The sequence below is a fragment of the Mirounga angustirostris genome, unplaced genomic scaffold (genome assembly GCF_029215605.1).
Source record: "Mirounga angustirostris isolate CCGP_5_RB_7025 unplaced genomic scaffold, mMirAng1.0.hap1 SCAF_15, whole genome shotgun sequence".
In the NCBI taxonomy this organism is placed as follows: domain Eukaryota; kingdom Metazoa; phylum Chordata; class Mammalia; order Carnivora; family Phocidae; genus Mirounga; species Mirounga angustirostris.
Window position 1 is genome coordinate 62,309,918 of NW_026991723.1, and position 26,133 is coordinate 62,336,050.

At 45.8% G+C, this 26,133-nt stretch overlaps 1 protein-coding gene across 2 annotated transcripts; it reads left to right on the plus strand.

Moving 5' to 3' along the window:
• The first annotated feature begins 103 nt into the window (after positions 1–103).
• Positions 104–20,544, plus strand: SEC61B (SEC61 translocon subunit beta). Of its 2 annotated transcripts, none has more exons than XM_064579948.1 (4): positions 104–410; positions 609–706; positions 3,277–3,378; positions 19,860–20,544. In XM_064579948.1, exons 1-4 carry the CDS (start codon positions 408–410, stop codon positions 20,020–20,022), a joined length of 366 nt encoding a protein of 121 aa, XP_064436018.1. In that variant the 5' UTR covers positions 104–407; the 3' UTR covers positions 20,023–20,544. The 2 variants fall into 2 exon arrangements, with proteins under 2 accessions (XP_064436018.1, XP_045738733.1); XM_045882777.3 differs by lacking the exon at positions 19,860–20,544 and adding an exon at positions 6,615–6,893 and having other exon boundaries at positions 183–410.
• The last annotated feature ends 5,589 nt before the right edge of the window (positions 20,545–26,133 follow it).

The following is a 26,133-nucleotide window of genomic DNA, read 5'->3' on the forward strand; positions in this document are numbered from 1 at the left end:
GCTCCCAGCGGGCCTCTGCGGGGCCGACCACGCCTCGCGGCGCTTGCGTCAGTTAGGCCACATCAGCGCAAATCTTCAGGCGCCCAGTGTCTGCCAGAAGAAATTTCCCGTCTGACCGCAGCTATAGCCTCCCTTTGGTAGGGATCGGACTCTATGAAAGACGCTGCGATTCAAAGAAAGGAGGCGGAAGGTCTGTACTTCCCACACGGCGGCTGGCCAAATCGCCTGTAACAACATTTGTACAGGCATATGGTGGGACAACTCAGGCGTCCCTGGAGCCGGCGAGGACCCTGCAGGGGCCTGGGGGCGGGGCCTGAGCCAGCCTCTCCAGCCGCCGGTCCTTTGAGGACTCCACCGTCTGCTTCGTGGCCGTCAGTTTCAGTGTGCAGCGCCTTCCAGTCTTCAGCATGGTACGGCGGCCCCAGCCTTCCCTTATCGGTTCCGCCTCTCCTCTTGGCCCTGACACTGGCCTTCCGCCTGGCCCTCCTCTTGTGGCTGTCTTGCTTTCCCCAGGCTCCACTGCAGGTGCTGGTCTGGGCCGTCAGGGCCTGGGGCCTGGGGGCGTGCCGGGGGCGCTCACTCGCCTGTCCGCTTGTCTCTCTCTCTAGCCTGGTCCGACCCCCAGTGGCACTAATGTGGGCTCGTCGGGGCGCTCCCCCAGCAAAGCAGTGGCCGCGCGGGCGGCTGGATCCACGGTCCGGCAGAGGTAAGGACCCCGCGACCCTCTGGCTGTGCGCTTGGAGAGATGGTGCCCAAGAATTCGCTGGTCGGGGAAGGAGACCCCGGGATAAAAAGAGTCACAAGGGCAAACTGAACCTCAGGCGACGTGGCCGTAGGTCTTGTGTGTCTCGAGAGGGAGGCAACGTTTTCTTCGAATTGCGCAGTTTGGGGCACCTCTCTTGAAAAAGGAAAGTTAACAAACTGGAGTGGGATCAGAGACAACTTTGAGAAAACTGATGTCATTAAACAGGTGTGTCTGGACCTAAGCTTTGCAGTCACATTTTGATCTGCAGGTCCCCTCACACTGAGTCCGACATGACTTGTCCGATGCAAAACTCAGTCTCCTTTCATCCTAGCTTCTGCCCCAGTTTTATCTCCCTTACTTCCATCCGGCACTACGACTATATATTCATTTCCCCAAGGCGAAAATTTAAGGGTGGTCGTGGATTTTTCTTATGCTCTGTCTCTGTTCAGTCATTTGCAAGACCGAATGGCACACAAAAAGCTTCTCATCAGTTGTTTCCGTTTTCATGTCCACCGTTCCAGTTTACCCCAACTTCTCCCACCTAGACATTTGCATTTCCTACCTAAGGCTTCTCTCCAGGTCGTTCCCACTCCAGCCTGCCCTCCCCTCTGATTCTGTCACACATCTTCTTAGTTTCTATCTCAATTTCTTGTTGCTGAACTTTAAAAAAAGAAGAAGAAGAAGGGTGGATGCCAGTGGTCTTGGTGTTATTTCAGCCCAGCTGCCTCTCCTCCTCTCTGGTGATCCAGCAGCAGTGAACTTATTACTGTTGAACTCACTAGACGACCCCTCCCCCCGCTTCTGTTTATTCTGCAAGACTAAGCTCAGGGGTTCTTGAGGCCTTCCCTGACTTAGAAAGCAGCAGTAGCTGTGAGTCTTCTCTTTGGCTCCCGCAGCATTTTGTTCATGGGGTTATAATAGCATTCATGTTTCCATATTTATCTCCTTCATTAGATTTTGACAGAAATGGCCCAACATCTGTATCCTGATATAAGACCTGACAGAATAAATGAAGGAATCAAGCCACTCTGTAGTCTCGGGATTTTTGAAGGAACTATAGGGTATAGGAAGAGGGAGGCAGTTACACTGTGGCCAGAAAGAAATGGTAAAATAGACCCCTAATAGAAATTTAAGAGATTAAATGGGCTCTGTTAACTTCTACCTGGCTTTCCAGTGGAGGAATGGGAGATATTTTGAGTACATTTGGTATTTCCAGGTGCCCTGATTATCAAATCCTCTGCATTGCCCCATGTGCTAGTAGGTATAAGAAATCTTAAAGAGCCTAGACTGATTTCTTTGGGGCTCCCGTAATTCTAGGGGACTTTGAGACCAAGCACTGCAGTTGGGAGGCTGTGGGAATAGTGGAAAGTGCATGGGTCCTAGTCCTGGCTCAGCTGATGACTTACCATGTCCACACTGGGTTTACCATCTAGCTCAAGTTCCTTTTTATGAACAAGGATGAAAATTTCAGGTACCTACCTCACAGCTTAAATATGTATATCCTTGTGTGTGAAGGCTCTTCTAAGTGTATGAATTGCTGTGTAAATCCCTGTACAATTACGGTTTACTATTTGCTATCAGTTATCTCATAGAAACAGCCGTACGTATGGACTTGGGAGTTCCTGGGCCACTATGTAGCCAGTAATCAATGCGTCTGCACTAGAGTTTGGGGTAAAGGCCACGGCAGGGGGAGGTGAGGATTAGGACCAGAGTTGGAAGGGCAGTTGGAAGAGATGATGGCAACAGGGTTTTCACTTCTAGTTTCTCCCTGCGTGCCCTGGTGGATGGCACAAGTACTATCGGGCTACTTCCAGGGGCCTGGGCTGCTCATCGCACAGACCTGGAGCCCCTGTGAGGGACATGGCATCCTACCTCTGCCCAAGATCTATGGCCAGTATATCAAAATCGTGAAAACAGATCACAAAATAATTTTTTATAAAACGTACACTCCATTTTAGGACCTGGATTACAACGAAGCTTAATTGTTTTTGTCTCTTTTGTAGTATATACAGAAACTGAAAAACATTTTGAAGTAGTCATTTTAAAATCAATTGTATGGATTCAGGGCTTTTTAAGCAAGGGTTTGTTACTTGACTTCACAAAAATACATGTGAAGGGAAACTGAAATTCCTTGTTCAAATGAGACGCCCATATGTGTGGGCAAGTGGATGGGCTCCAGAGTCAACTGGGTTCACTGCCGAGCTTGGCTGCCTGCTGGCTCTGTGGTCCTAGGCACTTTACTTAACCTTTTATGAGCCCATTTTCTTCATTTATACATTGGAAATGGTGACTACTTTCTGGGGTGGTTGTATTCATTAGCATATGGCAGGTACTCAGTCCTTAGTGGTTATCATGATCAGTGGAGTAAAAGCAAGAATTTGGGGGATCTGGCAAAGAAAGTATTTTTCCGGGGGGGGGGTGCGGTTTGTTTTGTTTTTATTTTTGTTTTTTTAACAGTGTAGTGGTAGCATATGTTATAATGCTATGGTAAGGGGCTTCCGAGAAAAAGCTTTTTGTAATATTTCTTCCAGAAAAAACGCGAGCTGTGGAACAAGGAGCGCGGGGCGCACGACCTCAGCAGGCACGGGGGGCATGTGGCGATTCTACACGGAAGACTCCCCTGGGCTCAAGGTGTAAGTGTTGGGGAAACAGACGTTGTTGAGTGTCACACTACCGTGGGGCAGTGCAGTCCCTCCACCAGTGGTGTTTGCCCTGATGACATGTATGGTACACGACAGCTTCATTCGTGCCAGGTGGGCTTGGTTTGGTTTGTCTGTGTATCAGCCTTTAGTTTCGAGCCTAGAATAACATCTCCATGGATTGAGGGAGAGCAAGGAAAAAATCTTCATGTAGCTGTGTCAGAATAAATGATGGGAACAGAGAGAACTGGAGGGAAAACTGCTTAATTAGATGAACTTGCTCTTCATTTGGTGTTCTTGTCCCACACTGAGAAAGAGGAGTAACCACTTGTACTGGAGTTGGGTGATTTTTCAAAGCTCTCTTGGAGGCACTAGCTGATATTATGACAGCCTAATGGGAGTGTCTGTATTAGGCTGTGTTACCAAAAGTTCTTTGGCCCCCTTTGCCTTTGGTGGGTGGTGGGTGACTCTGGAGGGTGAACATAACCACTGTCTAAGTTCTTCGGTCAGGGAGTGCTCATTAAGTGATGGGAAATGGGCATCCAGGGTCTCCAGGCCTTGCTCGCCTTACTTTCCATGGTTTCTGGTACCGTGTGGCAGAGCTGGTCCCACAGGTCTCTTCGTGTGAGGCTCCAGAACACCCCTACTTACCCTGCTTAAACCCGGTGCCTAAGGAATTGGAATAATGACGCACTCCCGTTCGCGGAGCACCTCTGTTCACAGAGGCAGTTACATGTGGAAGGCGGCCAGCAGGGGCTGGAGCTGTGTCTTCTGACTGGTTCAATCCCATGCTCTTTCCATACTACTTGTCTGGTAGAAAGAGACAAAGTTAGATTTATTTGGATTAATTAAATTAACTCGTAGCTTGACTTGGATCGCAAATGTAGTTGACGAAGGCTTCCCTAGAATTCTTGAGATTTGGTTTTATCGAGTGATTTTTTACTATTCTCTTGAAGACTTGTTAAGGCAAGGATGAGCTTAGGAAACCATTCCTGGCGTTGGGGTATGTGAGTTGGCGGCATGAAAAACGTTTTGGTCTTTGTTTCAAGGTAATCTTTGTGAGTATTTCAGAGAGAAATTTTGACACCCCTTGCTCTTCAGGGTCTCCAGGGGCCTTACTTTATAGCCTTCTCAAGAAGGGGCTCAGACCTGTTCTCCTGGGGGTGTCTGGCCTGCGCTAGCTGTCGAACAGCCAGGCTTGCTTGCTGCTCCTTACTGCTTGAGTCCTCCCAGGATAGAACCTGTTCCTTGAAGTGTCATAAACCATAGTTTATCATCAATAAGAGACAGATGTTTTTGATGAAAAGACACAGTTGGGAATTTGTATCCACAGATCCACATCTTGGAGGTTGTTGCTGGTTCTTCTTAGGAGTTGAGAATTTTTTTTTTTCAGGCTGATAATAGCATTTCGTGGAAGCTTACTATATTGTGTTCGTATTAACTTATTTAGTACCTCAGCAACCCTATGGGAGAGGCACTGGGATTATCCCCATTTTACAGATGAGGAAAATGAGGCTCAGAGAAGGTAAGTGACAGGGCCTCAGTCACAGCTCCTGGGTGACAGAGTTGATTCCCAAATTCCAGCTCTCTGGGAGCTGCGCTCTCAGATTCATGCTCTGTGTCTCATGTTGCTTTGATGTCGCACCAGAGTAGGGGGTGTGCTTAAGTGTAACTCGGGGAAGATTCCCTTCATGTATTTTTAAATTTGTTTACTCCCGTAATTGTACAGATCTTGAAAGAACAGACGAGTGTAGCAAGGACTTTGATCTCTGTGTTGTCTGTTGGCCACTAGTGGACTCTTACTCCGCTGCCCTCGCTGTAAAGATTTCTGGGGTCTTTTCCGTTGTCCACTTCCCATTTGTATCTGGGAAGTGAAGTGACATCTTGAATTCTCCAAAACCGGTGTTGGCAGGAAGAGTCACAAAGGAGGGGCCCATAACATTTCATCAGAGTCAGCATTCACAGGTTGTGTGAGATCAAGGGGTTCTCCCTTTAAGAAGCCCATGTACTAATTCTCAACCTGAGAAGCATTTGATTTAGGGAAGGGCTGATAAGTAAAACTTATTTCCTTCCTTTAATAAACTCCTACATGGAACTAGATGGGAACTTTAAAAGAGAGAGACAAGTACCCTGCTCAGTGGGAAATCTGCTTCTCCGTCTCCTTCTGCCCCTCCTCCCCGCTTGTTCACTCTCTCTCTCTCTCTCAAATACATAAAAAAAATCTTAAAGACATTGGGGAGGGTATGTGCTATGGTGAGTGCTGTGAATTGTGCAAGACTGTTGAGTCACAGACCTGTACCTCTGAAACAAATAATACATTATATGTTAAAAAAAAAAAAAAAGATAGCAGGAGGGGAGGAATGAAGGGGGGAAATCGGAGGGGGAGAGGAACCATGAGATGATGGACTCTGAGAAACAAACTGAGGATTCTAGAGGGGAGGGGGCTGGGGGGAAGGGTTAGGCTGGTGATGGGTATTAAAGAGGGCACGTTCTGCATGGAGCTATGGGTGTTATATGCAAACAATGAATCATGGAACACTACATCAAAAACTAATGATGTAGTCTATGGTGATTAACATAAAAAAAAAAAGAGAGAGAGGGACAAGCAATATGTATCGAATCAGAAAACTGGAGTTCAGATCTCCCCTTTCTGTTCTGTCTGTGTGTTCTTAGGCAAGTAATAATCTCTGAGCCTCAGTTTTCCTTGTTATAAAATGAGATTAATATTTGTTTGTCCTGGGTCAGGAGTTTGTTGATAAGTGGAAACACTTTGTAACTTAACAATGTGATATGTATCTTTGTATGCCTAGTACATTCTAGTTAGACAATGAAGGTTGTCTTTTAATAAATATTAATTTGAAATAATAGTTTGGTAATTGGGTTATTTGCACTTAAAGAGTTTGGGAAATTTTTCTTATTTTTTATTATGGAAAATATCAAATATATGAAATTCGACTAGTGTCTCCAAGACATCAAATCATTTTATTTGTATATATTGTAATACGTTTTACTAAAAGATAAGGATTCCTCCTAAGCAATCACAGTGCCGTCCCCACACCCTCAATATATCCATAATAATAATTTGGGGAATATAATTAAATGTTGTAAATGGTATTCTTGGGTGAATCTTAGGTACTCCCCCCTGCTTTATCCCCTCGGCAATCTTCAGTATTACAGCTATAATATGTATTATTACTAAAAGTAAGCATGCCTTCTCTTCTTACTTCCAGTGGCCCTGTTCCAGTATTGGTTATGAGTCTTCTGTTCATCGCTTCTGTATTTATGTTGCACATTTGGGGCAAGTACACTCGTTCATAGATTCGGCTACACCCATCTGTCTGTCATCTGAAGAAGAAGGAAAAAAACATATCTTGGACCAAAAGCATAGTGACTTTCTGTTTGTGAGAAAGAAATATTCTGTAAGCTTATTGTTTTACAGGGAACTTAACAAGAATTGATTTAAGGAATCAATTTTTTTCTATGGCTAATAAACTTTTTAATTCATTATACCAAGTCTCATTGCTGATACTTGCCTACTAGGTCCCTTAGTCTCTCTGCCTTTACAAGTGAGTATGGAGAAAACATTAGGGGGAGGTTGTCGTCTTTGTCGGATGAACAGTTTCTTATGTGACCAGGTAGTCGCTCAAATCCAAGACACCATAATTGGCTGTGGCTTGTTTTCTTCCAGGTATTTCTGCCCTGATGATTGTTATGTTGTGTGTTCCGTGATTATTAATGAGTGTGCCTGTGACTCTGTCAGGAAGATCTGTGCTCAGAGGCAGCTGCTACCCAGGGAAAGAGACATAGGGATCCTAAGCCAGATATCTTGGATAAAATGTTTGTTCATTCTGTTCTTTGTCTCTGAAACTGTAGATAATATTTTTGCCTCTTGTCTCTCTCAGTTCTTAATTCTGTGAGTGTAGACCAGAGATTTCCATTGATTTCTCACTAGTTGCTAAAACTCTTTTGAAAGAATTTATTTAGTAAATTGGATTTATCAAATAAAATTTTGTTTTCATTTTGAAAATTTTAATTTGTAATAATCAGGGACAATAATTAAGGGACCTTAATAATCAGAGTGAGATACCAGCATTTCTAAACTGAGTTGATATAATTCCAACCCAAAATAAAAAACTTTGAAGTTTCACTTAGCTTACGTTGCCTTTCTGGGTATAAGCATTCAATTTCTCGTCGACCCTAGGAAACACCCAGAGGAGCTCAGAGCACATACTCCAGGAGCCCAGAACTCTAAACCAGGATTTCTAAAGACTCAGAGTTCCATATGAAATGCCCTAGTTGTTGAGCAGAATCACAAAATGAAGAGATGTATTAGTTAAAAAATAGATAATTTTAAAAACCTTTTTCTCAAGTCTATTTAAGGAAAACTTCATAGAGTTAAGCAGCTTCGTAAGTGTATTTCTTGAGTCCTGGCTGCAAAGTAATTTTAGGTCTGGGGAACCAGGTTTAAATGATGAAAAGTATGTGTCTTTTAAACAGATTGCCTAATGCCTAATGCAGTATATGGGTGAACATGCTCTTGTAAATCCAACCAAGTGGCAGATTATTGGGGAAAAAATGACGGAAAAACTGGTTCCCTTGGATCCTGGGCGCTGCTCATCGCATGAAAATGCAGCAGCTGTCTTCATTTTGAAATTCAGGGGAAAAAGTTTCACTTGGAAGAAATTAAAGATTTAATGGGATTTTTTTTTCTTTCTGATACTCAGGTTGATGGTTCCAGTAGCAGCTAAAAATTAGGTATTTAATTTGCAAACGAAATCTGTTCCTCTGTCCAGAGGGGTGTCTTTTTCTCTGAGGGAGATGCTGAAGCCACTTGGATGAGCTATTGGGTCTTGGGGCTATGTTCTCTTCACTGCAAGATGCCGCCTGTTAGCCCCATCTGCCTCGCAGTGGTCTCCAGTGGACTATGGCCGAAAGTCATGGGGTTTTTGGAGCTAGCGATTTATGAGAAAATGCTAGTTTTCTGTGGCAGAGCAGGGAGATGCTTCATTCAGCAGAAAGGAATTTGGTGGTTGGGCATAAAAATGTACAACATCTATTATGTTCCGTAGCTGCTTTTGGCCCCGATGATATAATGCTAATACCGTAGCTGAGAATCTCAGTGTTCAAGCTGTTCCTTTCTCTTTTCTTTTTCAGTTTTAAGAACTGGGGTAAAACAGATATTACCATAAAATGTACCATCTTAGCCACTTTTTTAAAAAAAGATTTTATTTATTTGAGAGAATGAGAGAGAGAGTGCGCATGAGAGGGGGGAGGGTCAGAGGGAGAAGCAGACTCCCCACTGAGCAGGGAGCCTGATGTGGGACTGGATCCAGGGACTCCAGGATCATGACCTGAGCCGAAGGCAGTCGCCCAACCAACTGAGCCACCCAGGCACCCAACCTTAGCTATTTATAAGTGTGTAGGTCAGGGGTATTGAGCACGTGGCCTGTTGTGCAACCATCACCAGCAGCCCTCGCGAGAACTCTTTCATCTTGCAAAACCGAAACTCTAAGCCCACCAAAGAAAAACTCCACTCTCCTTTCCCTCTCCCCTCAGGCCCTGGCAACCACCGTTCAACGTTCTGTCTCTGAATTTGACTCAGTACCTCACACGAGTGGAATCATACAGTATTTTGCCCTTTTGTGACTGACTTACCCCACTTAGCATAATGTCCTCAAGATTCATCCCTGTTGTAAGCATACAGTATTTTGCCCTTTTGTGACTGACTTACCCCACTTAGCATAATGTCCTCAAGATTCATCCCTGTTGTAAGCGCGTGTCAGAATTCCCTTGGTCAGCCTTGTTAAGGCTGAATGATGTCCCATTGTATGTATATACCACCTTTTGTCTTCCTTTCTTTTAAAATAGAGATTTCTAGAGTGTTTATTTCTTGAGCCCTAGGGGACTGTAAGCCATTCATAATAATTCTGAAATCCTAACAAATTTGATCTTTACTTGCATTAAGTCTGCCTTGGCCCAGAGAATTCTCAAACCCCCTTCACTATGGACTATCATTCTAGCCACTTCCGAGTGGATCCGAGCCAGCACATGCTAAGCAGAAGGGCTAAGTGATTAGAACTGGGAAGATGAATTACATTATAACTGCAGTGTTGATGGGGTTTTGGAATATAGGGGAGGTTCAGTGGGGTGGAGTCTGGAGCCCCCGACTAAGAAAGCAGACGTCTTTGGTGCAAAATGGTGGTTTATTAAAGCCTGGGGACAGGACCTGTGGGCAGAAGGAGCTGCTACCCCAGGGTTGTGAGGGGTGGCTGATTATATACTATGGGGTTGGGGGAGATAAGGAAAAGGGAGGTTTCCAAAGAACTTTCATATGCTAAAGAGGACCTACACGATACTGGAGGCCTTGCCAATGTCAAGTTAAGGTGGTTTACCCCTCTAGTAAGGCATTAACATTAAGATAGTTGGGAACTTCCTGGAGGAACATTACTCTCTGCCCACTTTAAGTATCTGTCGTTGGGCTTCTGGTTATAAAGAAATTGAAGCATATCTGCATTTCCTTCTGGAAGCTAGGTTATTGATGATAGGAATGCTTTGTTCTTGTAGATTGCTAAGACATTTGTAAACCTAGGGAGACTCATGTCTTGTAGGATTGTGGGCTCTATAAGTTAACTATTTGTTTTTCCTTTAGGGCAGCCAGGAGTGCCTGAGGAAAGTCACATATATCCCATGGACGGGGGGGAGGGGGGAGGCGTGTTGTGGGGTGTCAGCTTCTGCTTTGTCCTCAGCTTGCCTTCTGTTCCCTCATCAGTGTGGCCTGACCCTTTTAAGTCATTGGGGAAAGGGCCCAAGAGTCCCTGAGACTAGTGAGGGACGGAAAGACGAGGCTCCCTGGGTCCGATAGTAGCCCGAACGCATTCCAGTAAAGCTGGGTGAGAGATCTGTTCTTGGGAGAGGGGGAATGTGCCAGAGCTTTTGTTTTCACATCTGTCTAGACTCCGGTTTTTTTTCCCAGGTGCTGATGTCCTCATAGAAAGAATTGAAAAAGACATTCTGAAATTTACAGATGTTGGCATCAAGTTAAAATGGAGGAAAATGTCTACAAAGGTGGCTTTATTCAACAGAAAACCCTGTACAGTATGTGGAGTTTCTATGCGCACGGTGTCCTGCTCTTGGTTCCCACAAAGCACTACCTCACCCCTCACTTCAAACGCTGCAGGAGGACGGTTCAGGCCAGGACGAAGTCTGTTGGATTCTGGGGCTACTACTCGGACGTCCAAAGTTAGTGTACTTACTACCCCATCTTCCGGACGTGGAAGTGTACCTGCTGGCCCTGCAGGTTTACTAGTTGTGAGATCGCGGTTGACTCCCTTCCTTCCTCTGCTCTCCTCTCCTTTGACTTTCATGGCAGTGCCCATGGGTATCGAGGGAACAGAACGCAAGCTGAGGACAAAGCAGAAGCTGACACCCCACAACTACCCCCAGATGGATCTGTGTGACATTCCTCAGGCACTCCTGGCTGCCCTAAAGCGAAGGAAAGGAAAAACAAATAGTTACATTTACAGAGATCACAATCCTGCGAGACATGAGTCTCCCTCAGCTTACAAATGTCTTAGCAATCTATAAGAACAAAGCACTCCTATCATCAATAACCTAGCTTCCAGAAGGAAATGTAGGTACATTTAAATGTCTTTTATAACCAGAAGCCCATCGACAGGTACTTGAAGTGGGTAGAGTGTAATGTTCCTCCAAGAAGTTACCAACTATCTTCACTTACTGCCTTGCTAGTGGGAAAAACAACCTTAACTTGACAATGGCAAGGCTCTAGTATCCTGTGAGTCTTCTTTAACATATGAAAGTCCTTTAGAAAAACCTCCCTTTTCTTTACCTCCCCCAACCCTATAGTGTATAATCAGCTACCCCTCACAGCCCTGGGGCAGCAGCTTTTTCTGCCCAAGGATCCTGTCCTTGTGCTTTAATAAACCACGGGTTTGCACCAAAGATGTCTCAAGAATTCTTAGTCCTCGGCTCCAGACATCACTCCACTGAACCTCACCTATATTCCAAAACCATATCAGGTATGATGATTCACACCAAAAAGGATTAAATGAGAGAAAAGATTTGAGTGCCTTGTTAATTAGCTAATGGTTAACAAGTGCTTTTTTTTTTTTTTTAAAGATTTTATTTATTTATTTGAGAGAGAGAGATCAGGAGCAGGGCAGAGGCAGAGGGAGAAGCAGGCTTTCTGCTAAGCAGGGAGCCTGACATGGGGCTCCCTTGACCTGAGCCGAAGGAAGATGCTTAACCGACTGAGCCATCCAGGCGCCCAACAAGTGCTTATTTTCAATAATTTCAGAGATAGAGGTTTCTTATTTAATCAACAAGCAAGTGAATTTACTATTTGCCCTATTTTACATAGTAGTAAACGGAAGGTCCAACTGCTCAGCTAGTAACTCCAGGTCTGGGAGTTTCCCACTAGAGTCCGATAGACAGGATTATTAAGTATTTGAGGTGAGGGTGACAGAAAGGTATCACAACAGAGCTTCCACAATACAGCTTTTAAAAAATAACACAATTCTAAGACCATGCCGCGCTATGATTTGGTATACTTCAGGCATTATATAGCTTCAGTTTGAGGTTTTTGTTTCTGCAGAAAATTGGTTTCTTAGGAACTGCCCTTCTGACCTTTGTTCATCATATGGAACTTTTGTGTTTGTGGAGAAAGCATAGTGTTTATTCATTCAACAAACATTTACTGATCACTGTGTGCCATGCCCTTCCATTGGGGTTTTTGAAATGACCTGGTGAGGTCACTCTCAATTTAAGAGAGCTGAGCATTCAGATCCCTGGCCCACCTGGGCCTACGGACTCTGTGATTATGGAGAAATCAGACAGGGAGCCCCATCAAAGCCCCCTCAACTTGGTGAAATCAGTAGTTGGAATCATAGTTGAAGAACTAGTTTGCTCGCGGTGTGTGGGCAATCATGCCCGGGACCGCGAAACTGTCACTGCCTCCCAGGAATTCCATACTGGCTCGTCACTTGTCCAGTGGAAGAAAACCAGGGCATGCCCTGGCTGGGGCCGCTGAGAATTTCCTGCGTCCTCCCGTTGTGCCGTGGAGGAGCCCGGGGCCCGGAGACCAGGGGCTTGCCCCAACAAGTCCAGCGAGTGCATAACAGAGCAGAGGCTGGAACGAGGCTTCCTGCTTCCCGCCGGGGCTCCGCAGAACTGCGCTGTGACCCTATTAGTGGGCCTGTGCATAAGTCAGTGACCTCTCTAAGGGCTAGGCTGTGGAACTAGGTAAACCGAGTGGTGGGCTTTGATTAGTGGTATGTGAATCAAGGGGGGAGGAGTAAAGCCAGCAAGGTTAGCTAGTCAAAATAAAATGAATTATGTTAGTAAATTTAGGAGAAGGTCAACAGGTTCATAAGACTTCATGGGGAGACAAAATTGGGAGAAGCAGGCAGCCGAAGTACACCGTCTGCATTCTTGGGCCCACACGTGTTGGCTGAGCCGAGCACAGCGTGGGGCTGACCGAGCAGGGTGAAGGTGGAGGCTAAACTGCTTAAATATCATTCCTGGCAACTCGGACCCTTCCCCTGCTAGAGACATGGCAATAACGTGAAACATGCAAAGTAACTGAACAGGAAGCAGAGACACAGTCATACACAGTCTAGACTGCTTCATTTTGGGGAAAGGTCTAGAAGCTTGTATCTCAGAAAGCACATGAGGACATGAAGGGAAGAACTCGAATTACAGGGAAAAGGGTGAAATTGGTCCTGCAAACAAGCTTGTCTTTCTTCCCATTGGCTCTGGTCCTAGGCAGTGTAGATAATAAATCCTGTACTTGCAGTTCCTTCTCCTAGAACCCATCTGTGTTGGTTTGGGCTGTAGAATTGAAATTGGTGGTTCTCACCTGTTGGCGTGTGTGTGTGTGTGTGTGTGTGTGTGTTTCAGAATCGCCTGGAAAGGGTCTGCTTCTGCCCCATGGCAGATCTGGCTGGCAGCAGCCGGGGAGGGCCGGCTCTCCAAAGCAGGGGTCAGAGCATGGGCTCAGGGTCGCTGGGCCTGCTGTTTCTTGCAGGCCTGTCACTGGCACAAGAGTGTTATTTTTGTCACCCTTTCTCTTCTTTGAAGCTTCAACCAGGGTACCCTTTGCTTTGCAGTCCCTGCCCTGTGCTGGGAAATTCACCCTGCCTTGTGGGTTTTGCATTTTGTGTATTTGCAGCCTGGCGGCGTGCATGGTGAGCTGGCTGCGGAGCTGGGAAGGCCCTGCAGGGCCCAGAGTCCCCATTCGCCCTTCAGTTCCCTCCATCTCATAGTGGCACCTCTTCTTGTAGACGTGCTGCCCGAATGTACAAAACCACCCCTTGTCAGACCTCCTTTTGTGCTGGAACCTGCAGTCGGCTCCAGGAGGCAGGACAAAATGAAGGGGCAGGTGTGTGGTGATCTTGGCTGGGGGGGCCATCAGATACTGGTGTGGCATCCCCCTGGTCCGCCCCTGAGGTGTCATCGGCAGGGAGCCTCCCTGTGGGAGAGCTGCGGAATCTACAGCGGGGATACACCTCTGAGACACACACCAGGGAGCCCCGAAACATTGTGGTTAATGCCCCATGCATCCTTTGCCCTGCTTGTTGGTGGCCTTTGTAGTAAATCCAAATTAAATTTAGATGAGTGGTGAGGTATTCTCGCCAATCTCTGGCCCTGGTACAGGCTTGGTAGTCTGACCCAGCTCACTGCTCCTCCTCTTTCTTTTCCCCCTCCCCCTACCTCTCCCCCTTCTCCTTTTCATCTTTCTCCTCTTCCTCATGACCCTCCTCCCCTGCCACCGTCCCCTTGCTCTCTTCTGTTCTACACAACTCAGATTCCTGGGCTCTTGTGTGCAAAGAAACACAATCGTCCAATGAAAGTTATTAAAAAATAATTCTGATTTTCACCTAAACTTTTCCAAGTTGTTGTGGGTTGAATTGTGTTGCCCCAAATTTCTATGTTGAAATCCTAACTCCTAGTATCTCAGGATGTGACCTTATATGGAGATAGGGTCATGGGAGAGGGAGTCAAGTTAAATAGAGGCTATTAGCATGGTCCCTAATCCCATATGACTTAGTTCTTTTAAGAAGGGGACATTTGAAAAAAAAAAAAAAAGGGAGGTGGCGGGGGAGATCTGGACATACAGCCATATGGGAAGAATGTCATGCGAACTTGAAGACATCCATCAACATCCATCAACAAGCCAAAGACAGGCCTGGACCAGCTCTTTCCCTCATGGCCCTCAAGAAGAACCAAACCTGCCAGCCCCCTGATTTTGCGCTTCTAGCCTCCAGAACTGAGACCCTACAGCTACCCTAACTGCCTCTTTGTAGGGCAGGGCTGACAGGGCTAGCAAAACGAAGTGTATGAAAGGGGAAGCTGATCTGTGACTCAGCAATGCTTTTAAACACCCCCGCCTTCCTATCTTCCTAGTCTCTTCGCATCTGCAGCAGCTAGGGAACCTCTCTAAACTCTGAAATCCCTTCCCAATGACTAGCCGGAATGCCTTATTTCTCTAACACCTCCTTCTTGGGGAGCAAAGAAATCCGCGGGCTCTGATTCACCACTCTGGTATCCTAATCTTGAGGAAGGTGATGCCCCAAATCTGAAACACAAACCTTTTGGGTCACCAGCACTGGATAAACCTGGCCTCTGTTTATGCACAAGGTGAGCGCTATTTCCATCTAGCTTGGTCCATCTAGAGACTTGTTCATCTCGTGATGAACTGAGAAAAACCCAGTGTTCTGACTCAAGAGACCAAGCAGGAGATCTTGGTTGGTGATAAATTCTTGGCAAGGAATTTGGTAGTGAGCAGAGCTTGTTTAGCAGAGGGGATGGCATTCCCACACCAGCAATAATGCCTGGACCAGAGGACGCCTGGCACCCCCAGCCAGGATTTGGTGATACACGCAACAGCTCAGGATCTAGATTCAAGTTTTCACTTATGTATGTTCTCCTTGCATTCCTGGAATGAGCTCCACTTGGTCATTGGGATGAAAAGAGTCAGCATAGCGGGCTAGACACTGCTATTTTTAGAAAGATCTGTTTGCAAGGTTGGCCGTTGACTGGTGGTCTGGAAACTTGGCATTCGAGCCGTTTCCCGACTTGTAAGGCTGATTGACAACATGATTTATCCTGTACACTAGTTTTCCTTCTGGAGTCTCGAGTTTCAGTAGTTGCCAAGCAGAAGATGCCTATCACACCACTACCAATAAAGTCCTTGGCACTGAGCCTTTAATGGGCCTCCTGGACAGGAGCATTGCACACATTACTGCATCCTTCACTGCTAGAGAAAAGAACATGCTTGACGTGCCCCTCGAAGGAGGGACAGAGTATAGGAAGCCTGCCCTGGGTTTCTTTAGACTATGCCCATGTCTTTTTTCTCTGATGAACCTATTGTGTATCCTTTCCCTGTAATAGACCCTAGCTGTGAGTACAACTATATGCTGAATCCTGCGAGTCTTCCTAGAAACTCCACAAACATGTGGGTGGTCTTGGGGACCCTTGAAACTGTCATGATGTATTATTTTTTAATGAGCTGTTGGATTGTGTTTGCTAATATCTCCAGTTCAACTCCCATTTGTCAAGCTTTTCCTTCATGCCCACTACTCTAGACATCTTGGCAGATAGCAACTTCTTTAGTCTTTTGAGGGACCCATGACAACTCATTTTACAGATGAGAAAACCGAGGTCCACAGAGATGGCGTGACTCACCCAAAGTCATGGAGCCGCTGACCACCTAGCAGAACTGGGAACCCCAGGCTGTTTGCTTCTGGGTTAGGGTGACCAACCATCCTGGTTTGCCTTCCACTGAGGCATTTCCTGGGACATGGCACTTTGAGTACGAAAACTGGGATGGTCCAGGGCCAACGCAGACCGTTGGTCACCTTACTTTGAGTCTGCTGCTGTTTTCTACTGACTGGAGACTTCTATTTTCTTACAGGAGAGCTTGTCCCCTTTAGGAGGTGGGCATAGTTTGCCCCAAATCGGACGAGCCACACACCTGGCCTCTCAAGGAGGACAATTTCCAAATTCCTTTCTCTGGCGCCAAACACTGGGCCTCCCAACCTGCTGGGCTGCCTCTGCCCCTTCCCCTTCTCCACCACGGCCCCCGCCCCCCTGCTCGGCCCATCACATTTTTCAGCATTACTGGTTTGAATTTCCTTTATCATCCCCTTTGCAAAAACTTCTCTCCTGATTTAATTACTACTCCTCTTAATTCAATTTCATTCTCTTGATTGTCATTAAACTCCCAGAGTTGTTTCTCCAAAGAATTTAACGGCGAGGCCCTCTGCTCAGAGATTAATTGTCATCATTTCACCGTCAAACACAGGTACTTTCTTACTTCTCTTCAATTATCTCCCAGAGAAAGGGAAGTGACCATCCTTCTTCTCAGGGCCTCTCTGAGAACAAACACTGCTGGGGGCTGCCTTTTGAGAGAGAGAAAGAGAAAGCGAAGTCTCTTAACTTTTTCTTCCACCTTCTACTGACTCTAATCTCAGGATCTGAGAGTAGCCAGAAAGCCCCAGGCTCCTCAAGGGCTCAGGCTGTGAACAGGTCGGGGGGCTCTGGCAGAGGCAGCCCAGCCTTGAGAACTGAAGGCTCTCTGTCAAGAGGGGTGTGGGACGGTGAGGAAGGGCAGCAGGGGTTTGGCTCTGGCCTCAAGTACCCTGCCCAGCCAGGGTCTCTCAGAGGAACTAAGGCTGTAGCTCAAGGGAACAGAAACACCTTGGGCTAGAATTTCCCTTCCCTGGAGTGTCGCTCTCAGGACACATAAACCCCCGTGTCCCGTGCTCCCACTGTTCCCTCCTCTTCTCAGTACAGTGGGCCTTTGATCTTGAAGAGACACCCCCCAGCCCTCAAATTCTGTTTTTGCCAGCTCTGTCACCCCTGAATCTCCTCTGTCTTTGTGTGCAAACCTTGAAAAACAGTTGCCAGAGAAGGAGGGATGATTCCAGGTGGGGCTGCGGCCAGCTTCCTGTATGATCCAGTTGCTGGCCCTCCTGCCCAGTTGGGGTCTGAGACCCACCCAAGCCTGGCACCTAGGAGCTGTGTGATCTCAGTGCTCGGCTACCGTGGGCCTCCGTTCCCTCGTCTGCAGATATTCAGACATCATACCGTGTGAAAGGGATATAGGCCTCCTTTTCCATTATGTCAGGATTGAATGAAAGAATGCAAGTCAAGCATTCAGGACAGCGCCTGGTACGTAATAAGCCTTCCATAATAAGTAGTCATATTCACAGTGAGTAACATTTGGTCCTAGAGGTTGTAGAATTCCCCCCCCAACTTTTAGTACTGAAAAGAAAATTCCAATTCCAATTCCATTCTCCAATTTGAATCTGAAGTCTTCTGTTCAGTCTCTGACTCTGCTTGGATACCTCCTGCGATGGGGAGCTCACTGCTCTTTGGGAATCCCTGTCTTCTTTGGGCTGTTCTATAGATGCTAAGTAGGGGTTCCATCTACAGGTCTGATGTGCTTAAATTTTCCAATTACAGGGAACAAAATGCCTTTCCCTATTCAACAGTAACGTAGGCTGCCGGAGAACAGGACCAAATGATTGTCTGGAGGATAATTTAGTAAATAACTCAATGACATATTCTTAGGTAAGGGTTCCAGACTCCAGACTCTCTCCTTACCTGGTTCCTGGGATTCTAGTGCAGCTGAAGATGAGGTTGGGGCTGAGGAGGAGCCCAGCTTATTCAGGTACATTTTATAGACAAGGCCTTAAAGATCCCCAAGGAATCTATGAAATCACCCTTTTCTTGGGTTCACAAGCACTCATAAATGATACCATCTATTCCTGGTTATTCATGCTCGTTAAATGTCAGAATAAAGAGCATAGAGCTCACGAGGGGCCCCTATTACTCTGGGGCCGCTTGGCTGCATTTATGAAGAGAAGTTGCTGGGGTGTTAAATATAAGCTACCCGATTTGTCTAATAAAATTCTTCCACATCTGATGTTGCCAGCTTCGTGTCATACACTCTTGTGCTATTGGGACATTACCAGAGTGTATTTTAAATCCCCATTGTGCCTATTTAATTTTTATTTAGAGGAAATGATTTTCACAGCTTAAGGCGGATTTTCTAATGTACCCATATACCTAGGTGTGAGGAGTTAGAAATGTGCTGTCACGTGCACCAAGACGGCAAGGGAATGATTTAAGGGTAGGGCAGTATAGGAAGGAGCGACTGCTCATTCGTGGCTCATTTACTTGTAGATCCATACTGTTCTCCCAAGACTTACGGTTTGTGCAGTAGTGGATTCACATTTCTCTGTTTACATAAAGCTGAATTTATTCTCATCTCGTGCTTAATTGATTTAATCATATTTTAATGACATATTTTATATAGGCTTCTAGAAGGTTTGGATTGGGCCTTAGAACTTAATTTGGCCAATCCTTCCTGTTACAGGTGGAAACGTTGAGGCCCAGAGAGGTTGAAGGATTTGCCCACGAGCCCACTGGTAGTCAGCCCAGGGCTGGGATTCCAGCCTAGATTTTAAACATTCTAAGGTAGTGCTCTTTCTACCATAGTAGGAATCCCTCACTATACGTACATGTGTCCGGCTCTCACGTACACACCCACACGGGAGGGAGGGCACACGCACACATAAATATGTTTACGATAAGGGCATCGGGCTGCAATGTTTGTCAGCATTGACCACCAGGATTCTCGGGATCCAACTGGGGCTTCGTGGCCATTCTTGTACCTCTCTCTCTGTGTCTCTTGAATCTCAGCCATAGCTGGGTGGGGGGTGGGGGGTGGATAAAAAATAGGCAAGCCCTGAATTAGAACAGCTGGCCTTCAAGCCAGCTGTCACTTTACCTCTCTGGTCCTCAGTTCCCTCGTGTGTAAAATGGAGTTACTTTTCCCGGTAACTTTCCCGGTAACCCTCGCGCTAACCGCAGTATCTGTCATACGGGATGTGAATGGTGTTGGTTTAGAACTCAGTCCAGGTGCAGGGGGACGAGCTTCCTTAATGATGCTAGCGGCTCCTCATCCTCCAGCTCCAAGAGATTCTGTTTATTTTGATTTAATCCAGCTGGTGGATCAGCTTGTTATCACCCAGGTGCTGCCCCTGCCTCAGGCGCATTGATGAGGCACCACAACGTCCTTTCCCGGATTTCCCCTCACTGGCACACAAGGCATCTACACATGTGTTGCAGACTTTATAGAAGACTCGAGAAAACGGAGAGGTTTGCATGATCATGTTGCTTGTTTTCCCGTCTTTGTTAGAACACCCTTCCGTAGGGTTCACCCCAGAAGTTCCTTGTCTCTCACTTCAAAACACAGAATTACTTAGCTCATCAATTCTCTATCATTTAGGAATTATGTTTTGCTTCAACCACGACCTGTAAAACAATGTCTTAAATATGGTTTACATTTTTCTCCCTTTTGAAAGGACTTTGGAGATAGGCATCCTAAGACTGGTGCCATAATCTCATCAATGTCCTAACCTCTTGTCTTTCTGTTTTACTATCCTTAGCACTAGCCAAAGGTCGTCAATCAAGATCACCTCAGGACTACAAAATGACTGCTGCAGCACCGGTCATTACATCCATGTTCCAGGCAGAAAAAGATGGAAGACCAACAAGGAACCTGCCTACGTAGCCCCATTTTCAGGAAGCATTTCCAGAAATCTTACCTAGTTTCTTCCTTTATACCATTGACCAGAAGGTGGTCATATGGCCACTTGTAACTGGAGGGGAGGCTGGGAGATCTAACTTTTCAGCCAGGCACATTGCTACCTCCAACAAAATCAGGGCCCTGTGTAAGTAAGAAGAGAGGAATAAACTTTGGGTAGGCAAACCAGCAATGGCTGCCAGAACCCCCAACTCTGTTCTGGGCCTCCCTTTGCATAGCCCATGACTCACTGCATTAAAACTAAGAGGCCATCACATGGCTGAAGGGAGGGAGTGGAGCACAAGCAATGATTGGATCTTTCATCTGCTGTCTCCACTAAAAGTCTCTGAAAGTGGAAGGGCTGGGGGGGAGATTTATTTATTTCTTTATCCCTCCTCCCACCCCAGTATGAAAATGACCACCTTGCTTAGAACAGAAGAGGTTACGGTTGCCTTTGGTTTCCTCTTGTGCCGCCAAGGATTGTCTGAGTGTCACCATGTCTCCTAAAGCTGCCTGCTCAGCTGAAGAAAGGGGTTTTCTTTCCTTTTTTTTAAGATTTTATTTATTTATTTATTTATTTATTTATTTATTTATTTATTTATTTATTTATTTATTTATTTATTTATTTTAGAGAGTGAGAGCAGGGGGAGGGGCAGGGGGAGGGGCTGAGGGAGAGAGAATCCCAAGCAGACTCCACACTCAGTGTGGAGCGTGATCTGGGGCTTGATCCCAGGACCCTGAGATCAGGACCTGAGCTGAAACCAAGAGCCGGAGGCTCAACTGACTGAGCCACCCGGGTGCCCCAAGAAAGGGGTTTTCTGAGACAGCAAGAGTGAGAGCCAAAGAGAAAAGGAGCCAAACGGGAAGGAGAAAGGCAGTGGTAGAGAAAGAGAAGAGGGAAGAGGGCCTTTTAACGTCCAAGGCAGAACAAAAATACATTGACAGGACCGACACTGGTGAGTGACCCAGAGGCACGTATAATGGTCTGGGAGCATCCCAGTCCTTTGTTCCAGTCTCCCTCATTTCAGAGCAAGATATGTATGTTGAAAACTATGTGAAACATATGAAAAGGCACAAGAAAGGATATTTTAAAAACTGCTTTCTTGATGTATAATTGACATACACTAAACCGTCCATATTTAAAGTGTGTCATTTGATACATTTTGACATAAGTATCCACCCGTGAAAGCATTGCTATGATCAGCATCGCATACCCATCACCCCCAAAACTTTCCTCATCTCCTCCCCTCATGCCCCAGCCCGGCCACCTGCCTCCCCACCAGCAATTGCTGGGCTACTTTCTGTCACTAGAGAGGACTTTGCATTTTCTTAAACTTCATGCAAATGTATATAATGTATGTGCTCTTTGGCTTCTTTCACTCAGCATGACAATATGAAAAAAAATACACCCAAACCCAACTTATAAAGAAGTATAATTAATAAATAACAGAGACCTGCCAGGATTGAGAAAAGTTAATGTTTAGTCCTATTTGCTTCAGCTTTCCTTCTGGTTTTTTTTTGGTAATGTCATTTATACAAAAAGTTTTTAAAATTTGTACATTTTTTAATGAACAGTTAGAAAGCAAACCACTATGAAAGCACCATGCAGGCCCAGAAATGGGGCCTTGCTCGCACTCTGTGTCCCGCCCTGACAACTCCACTTCCCTCCCCATTTCAGATCATCACTCAGCTCACTTTTGGGAAAGTCATTTTCTTGCTTTTCTTTTTGGTTTTATGACCTAAGTATCTGTCCCAGGATGGCAGAGTTGAGTCACCTGTTTGTGAATTCTGTATGAATAAGATCATCCCACACGTCTTCTTCTGTGACTTGCATTTTCTCTCGTTCTGTTTGTGAGATCAGCCCCATTGTGCCGGGTGGCCATGGTTTGCTCATTTTAGTGGCTGTGGAGTATTGGGTCGATGCGATCAGACAGTTTGGCCCTGCATGGGCACTCAGGCCTGGTAGCCACCAGACAGTCATCACTGGAGAGAAAAGCAAAATGCCCCCCACCCCTGCTGCCAGTCCCCCCATCCCCCACTCTGTGTCCAGGGAAGGTTAACCATAAATAGCCACATATGCAAATCATAACTATTTACAACAATAGCTTCTGCCTGACAGTATTCTTCTGAAGAAGCAAGCACAAAGGCTTTTAAGGGGAATCATGAACTTTATGTCATCGTATTCGTCGGCTCAGGCTGCTATAATGGAATACCATAGACTGGGGGCTTAACCACAGGAGGGTCTTTTCACAGCTCTGGAGGCTGGACGTCCAAGATCAAGGTGTTGGCAGGTTTGGTTTCTCCAGCAGCTTCTCTCCTTGGCTTGCAGATGGCTGCCTTCTGTCCTCACCAGGTCGTCGCTCCATCTCCTCACTGTCCCCCTCTCTGTGCTGCTCTCCTATAAAGACCCCAGTCACACTGCATTAGAGCCCACACTAATGGCCTCATTTTACCTTAGTCCCCTCTTTAAAGGCCCCGTTTCCAAATACAGTCCCATTCTCTCTCACGGTGGTACCGGGGGTTAGGACTTTGAGATACGGATATGGGGGAAGGGCACAAGGTAGCCCACAACACTTGTGCTGATCTGAATACAGCTAGTTATATTCCCCCTGTGAGAGAGAAGACGCAGGACAAAGTTGGAGGATCTTTTTCAAAAGGCGGCTCCTTTACTTCCTCTCTCTTCCTCAGGTCTTCGCTCCACCTGGATCACTGCACCTCCATGCCATTAGCCACATGCTTCTTTAAACGATGCTCTCACTATAAATTATATAGGAAACACAAGAAATCAAAACCTAGTTTCATGTTTCCTCAAGCATCAGAAACATAAGAGTCACTGAAGTCAGTGCTTGCAGCCGGAGATTTTTTTTTTTTAATTCTTATGTTAATCTCCATACATTACATCATTAGTTTTAGATGTAGTGTTCCATGATTCATTGTTTGGGCATAACACCCAGTGCTCCATGCAGAACGTGCCCTCCTCAATACCCATCACCAGGCTAACCCATCCTCCCACCCCCCTCCCCTCTAGAACCCTCAGTTTGTTTCTCAGAGTCCATCGTCTCTCATGGTTTGTCTACCCCTCCGATATCCCCCCCTTCATTCTTCCCCTCCTGCTACCTTCTTCTTCTTTTTTTTTTCTTAACATATATTGCATTATTTGTTTCAGAGGTACAGATCTGAGATTCAATAGTCTTGCACAATTCACAGTGCTTACCAGAGCCCATACCCTCCCCAGTGTCTATTACCCAGTCACCCCATCCCTCCCACCCCACCCCCCACTCCAGCAACCCTCAGTTTGTTTCCTGCGATTAAGAATTCCTCATATCAGTGAGGTCATATGATACATGTCTTTCTCTGTTTGACTTATTTCGCTCAACATAATACCCTCCAGTTCCATCCACATTGTTGCAAATGGCAAGATCTCATTCCTTTTGATGGCTGCATAATATTCCATTGTATATATATACCACCTCTTCTTTATCCATTCATCTGTCGATGGACATCTTGGCTCTTTCCACAGTTTGGCTATTGTGGATATTGCTGCTATAAACATTGGGGTGCATGTACCCTTTCGGATCCCTACTTTTGTATCTTTGGGGTAAATACCCAGTAGTGCAATTGCTGGATCATATGGTAGTTCTATTTTCAACTTTCTGAGGAACCTCCATACTGTTTTCCAGAGTGGGAGCCTGAGATTTAAAAAAAAAAAGGGTTCAGGGGCGCCTGGGTGGCTCAGTTTGTTAAGCGTCTGCCTTCGGCTCAGGTCACGATCCCAGGGTCCTGGGATCAAGCCCCACATCAGGCTCCATGCTCAGTGGGGAGCCTGCTTCTCCCTCTCCCTCTGCCCATCCCCTCTCCAGTCATGCTCTCTCTCACGTGTGCTCTCGCTCTCAAATAAGTAAAATTAAAACCAAGTTCACTGCATTATTCAAGTTAAAAAAATAATGATTTAGACCTTGGCCTGGCAGACCAGATCGCCCCTCCCCAGCCCTCTCTCAAGATGTTCTGTTTATTCTGTGATGACCTAAGTATCTGCTGACATGGCCGTTTACAAGCACGTTCTCACATGGCAAATGATTAGGTCCTAATCGCCTCGCACTGAAGTGGGGAAATAATTTGAATCCCTATTGTACCAAGGAGGTAACTGGAGAGTGAAGAATGTGAGATTCTTGAGGTCACATGGCAGGAAAGTCACAAAGCCAGTGACTTTCCATTTCTCGGTCTAGGTCAATATGAATGCCGTGGTCGCCTTCTCCTCTGAAGAGGAGGTCCATCAGCAGTTTTCTGTTTAAATTGGGGGTGCAGCGGTGATAGTCATTGGAGCGGGAACAAGTGAAAATAGCACGATGACTCTGAATGATCAAGAGGAAAATGAGTTGATCAGGAGGCAGGGAGACCAGGCAGAGTTGGGGAAGTAAACATCTGGTACCAGGGTGTACATTTTGCTTTTCAACCAGAAGGCACATGGGTCCCGCTCGATCTTTGTCGTCTGTGCTTTCTCTGCCATAATCCAAACTCACGGATTTTGTTATTTCATACTTTGTACATCTAACAGTTGCCACGAAAGTTTAGAGGATCCCCCTGGAAAACCATCTGCAACCTATAGTTTCTTTGTGGGAAAATTTAAAAACCATTCATTCAAGTTCTTACTTTGTTATAAAACGAATAGGGTTTTCCATTTCCTCTCAAGTTAGTATCGGCAAATGTGGTAGTTTAGGTCAGGTGCTGACCAACTTTGGTTGAGCCTAATGCAGCCACTGCCTGATTTTGTAAATAAAGTTTTATTGGAACACAGCCATGCTCATTCATTTACATATTGTCTATGGCTACTTTCTTGCTACAGGTGTAGAGGTGAATACTTGGGACAGAGACTGTATGGTCTGCAAAGCTTAAAATAGTTACTCTCTGACCCTTTATAGAAAAAGTTTGTCAATTCCTAAGCTTGATTATTATTCCCAAATATTAGCTGCCCCTCTCTGGGGGAAGGTTATACTTCCCCTGACCACTGACTTCAGCATTGGCCATGTGACATGCTTTAGCTAACTAATGGAAGTGATGTATATCACCTCCAGGCAGAATCTTTAAGAGCCAGCATGTGATTTACCATACTCTTTCTTTTTTTTTTCTCTTCCTGAAGACTGGCAATGTTCCAGATACAAGCTGCTTCATTAGCTTGGGTTTGAGGGAAGATAGACTGGCAGCTGATTTTGATGGATATGTACATGGCAACTTTTCTGCAAATCTAAAATTACTCCAAAATAAAAAGTTCCGAAAAATATTTTAAAAAATAAGTGAGCTGTACATTCATATTCTTTGAACACTGGTAGTACAATTATAATACCTATAAGGTCCTTCTCTGCTGATTCTAACATCTGTGTTAGGTCTGAGTTGGTTTTGATCGATTGATTGATCGATTGGCTTCATTATTGACCATGTTTTCCTGATTTTTTGCATGCCTGGTAAGCTTTGATTAGATATCAGACATTGTACATTCTACCTTGTTGATGTTAGATATTTTACAAATCATGAGTATTATTCTGGACACAGTTAGGTACTTGGGAAACTGGAGTTCCTTTGGTTCTCGCTGTTACGATCTGCCAGGCAGGTCTGGAGCAGAGCAGTCTAGGGCTGCTTGCTCCCTGCTGCTGAGGGAGGACCTTCCTGAGTGCTTTGCCCCATGCCCTGTGAATGATGAGTTTTTCAGTCTGACTGCTGGCTCTGGGCACTGCTCCCAGGCCTATGTGGGCCTCAGGCTTTATTGTCCCTTATCATGTCGGGTGATTCCTTCTTCCAGCTCAGGTAGTTTCTCCTCATGAATTTATTATTGATGGGTGCGCACAGGGCCCTATGAAGATTCTGAGGTTCTGTCTCCTAGTAACCTTGTCTCTTGGTTTTCTGCATTATAAGTTCTTGCTGCTTTGGTCCCCCTGGACTCTCAGCTCCATCCGTTCAACTCAGGGAGTCTGCCAGGTTCTGCCTCAGTTCCCTTCCTGTGCCACAGCCAGAGGACAGTCATATGATACTAAGTTGGAGCAACCAGAGGGCTCCCCTCATGTGCTTCTGGTCTCAGGCATGTTTGCCCTCTGCTGTGTGACCACCTGTGTTCTGAAAACCACTGCTTTATCTTTTCTTTTCTT

Bases quoted from the DNA above. Each gene is read 5' to 3' on its own strand.
- SEC61B (XM_064579948.1), top strand. The intron at 707-3,276 runs GTAAGGACCCCG...TATTTCTTCCAG, and splicing joins GGATCCACGGTCCGGCAGAG to AAAAAACGCGAGCTGTGGAA. The intron at 3,379-19,859 runs GTAAGTGTTGGG...TACTATCCTTAG, and splicing joins GACTCCCCTGGGCTCAAGGT to CACTAGCCAAAGGTCGTCAA.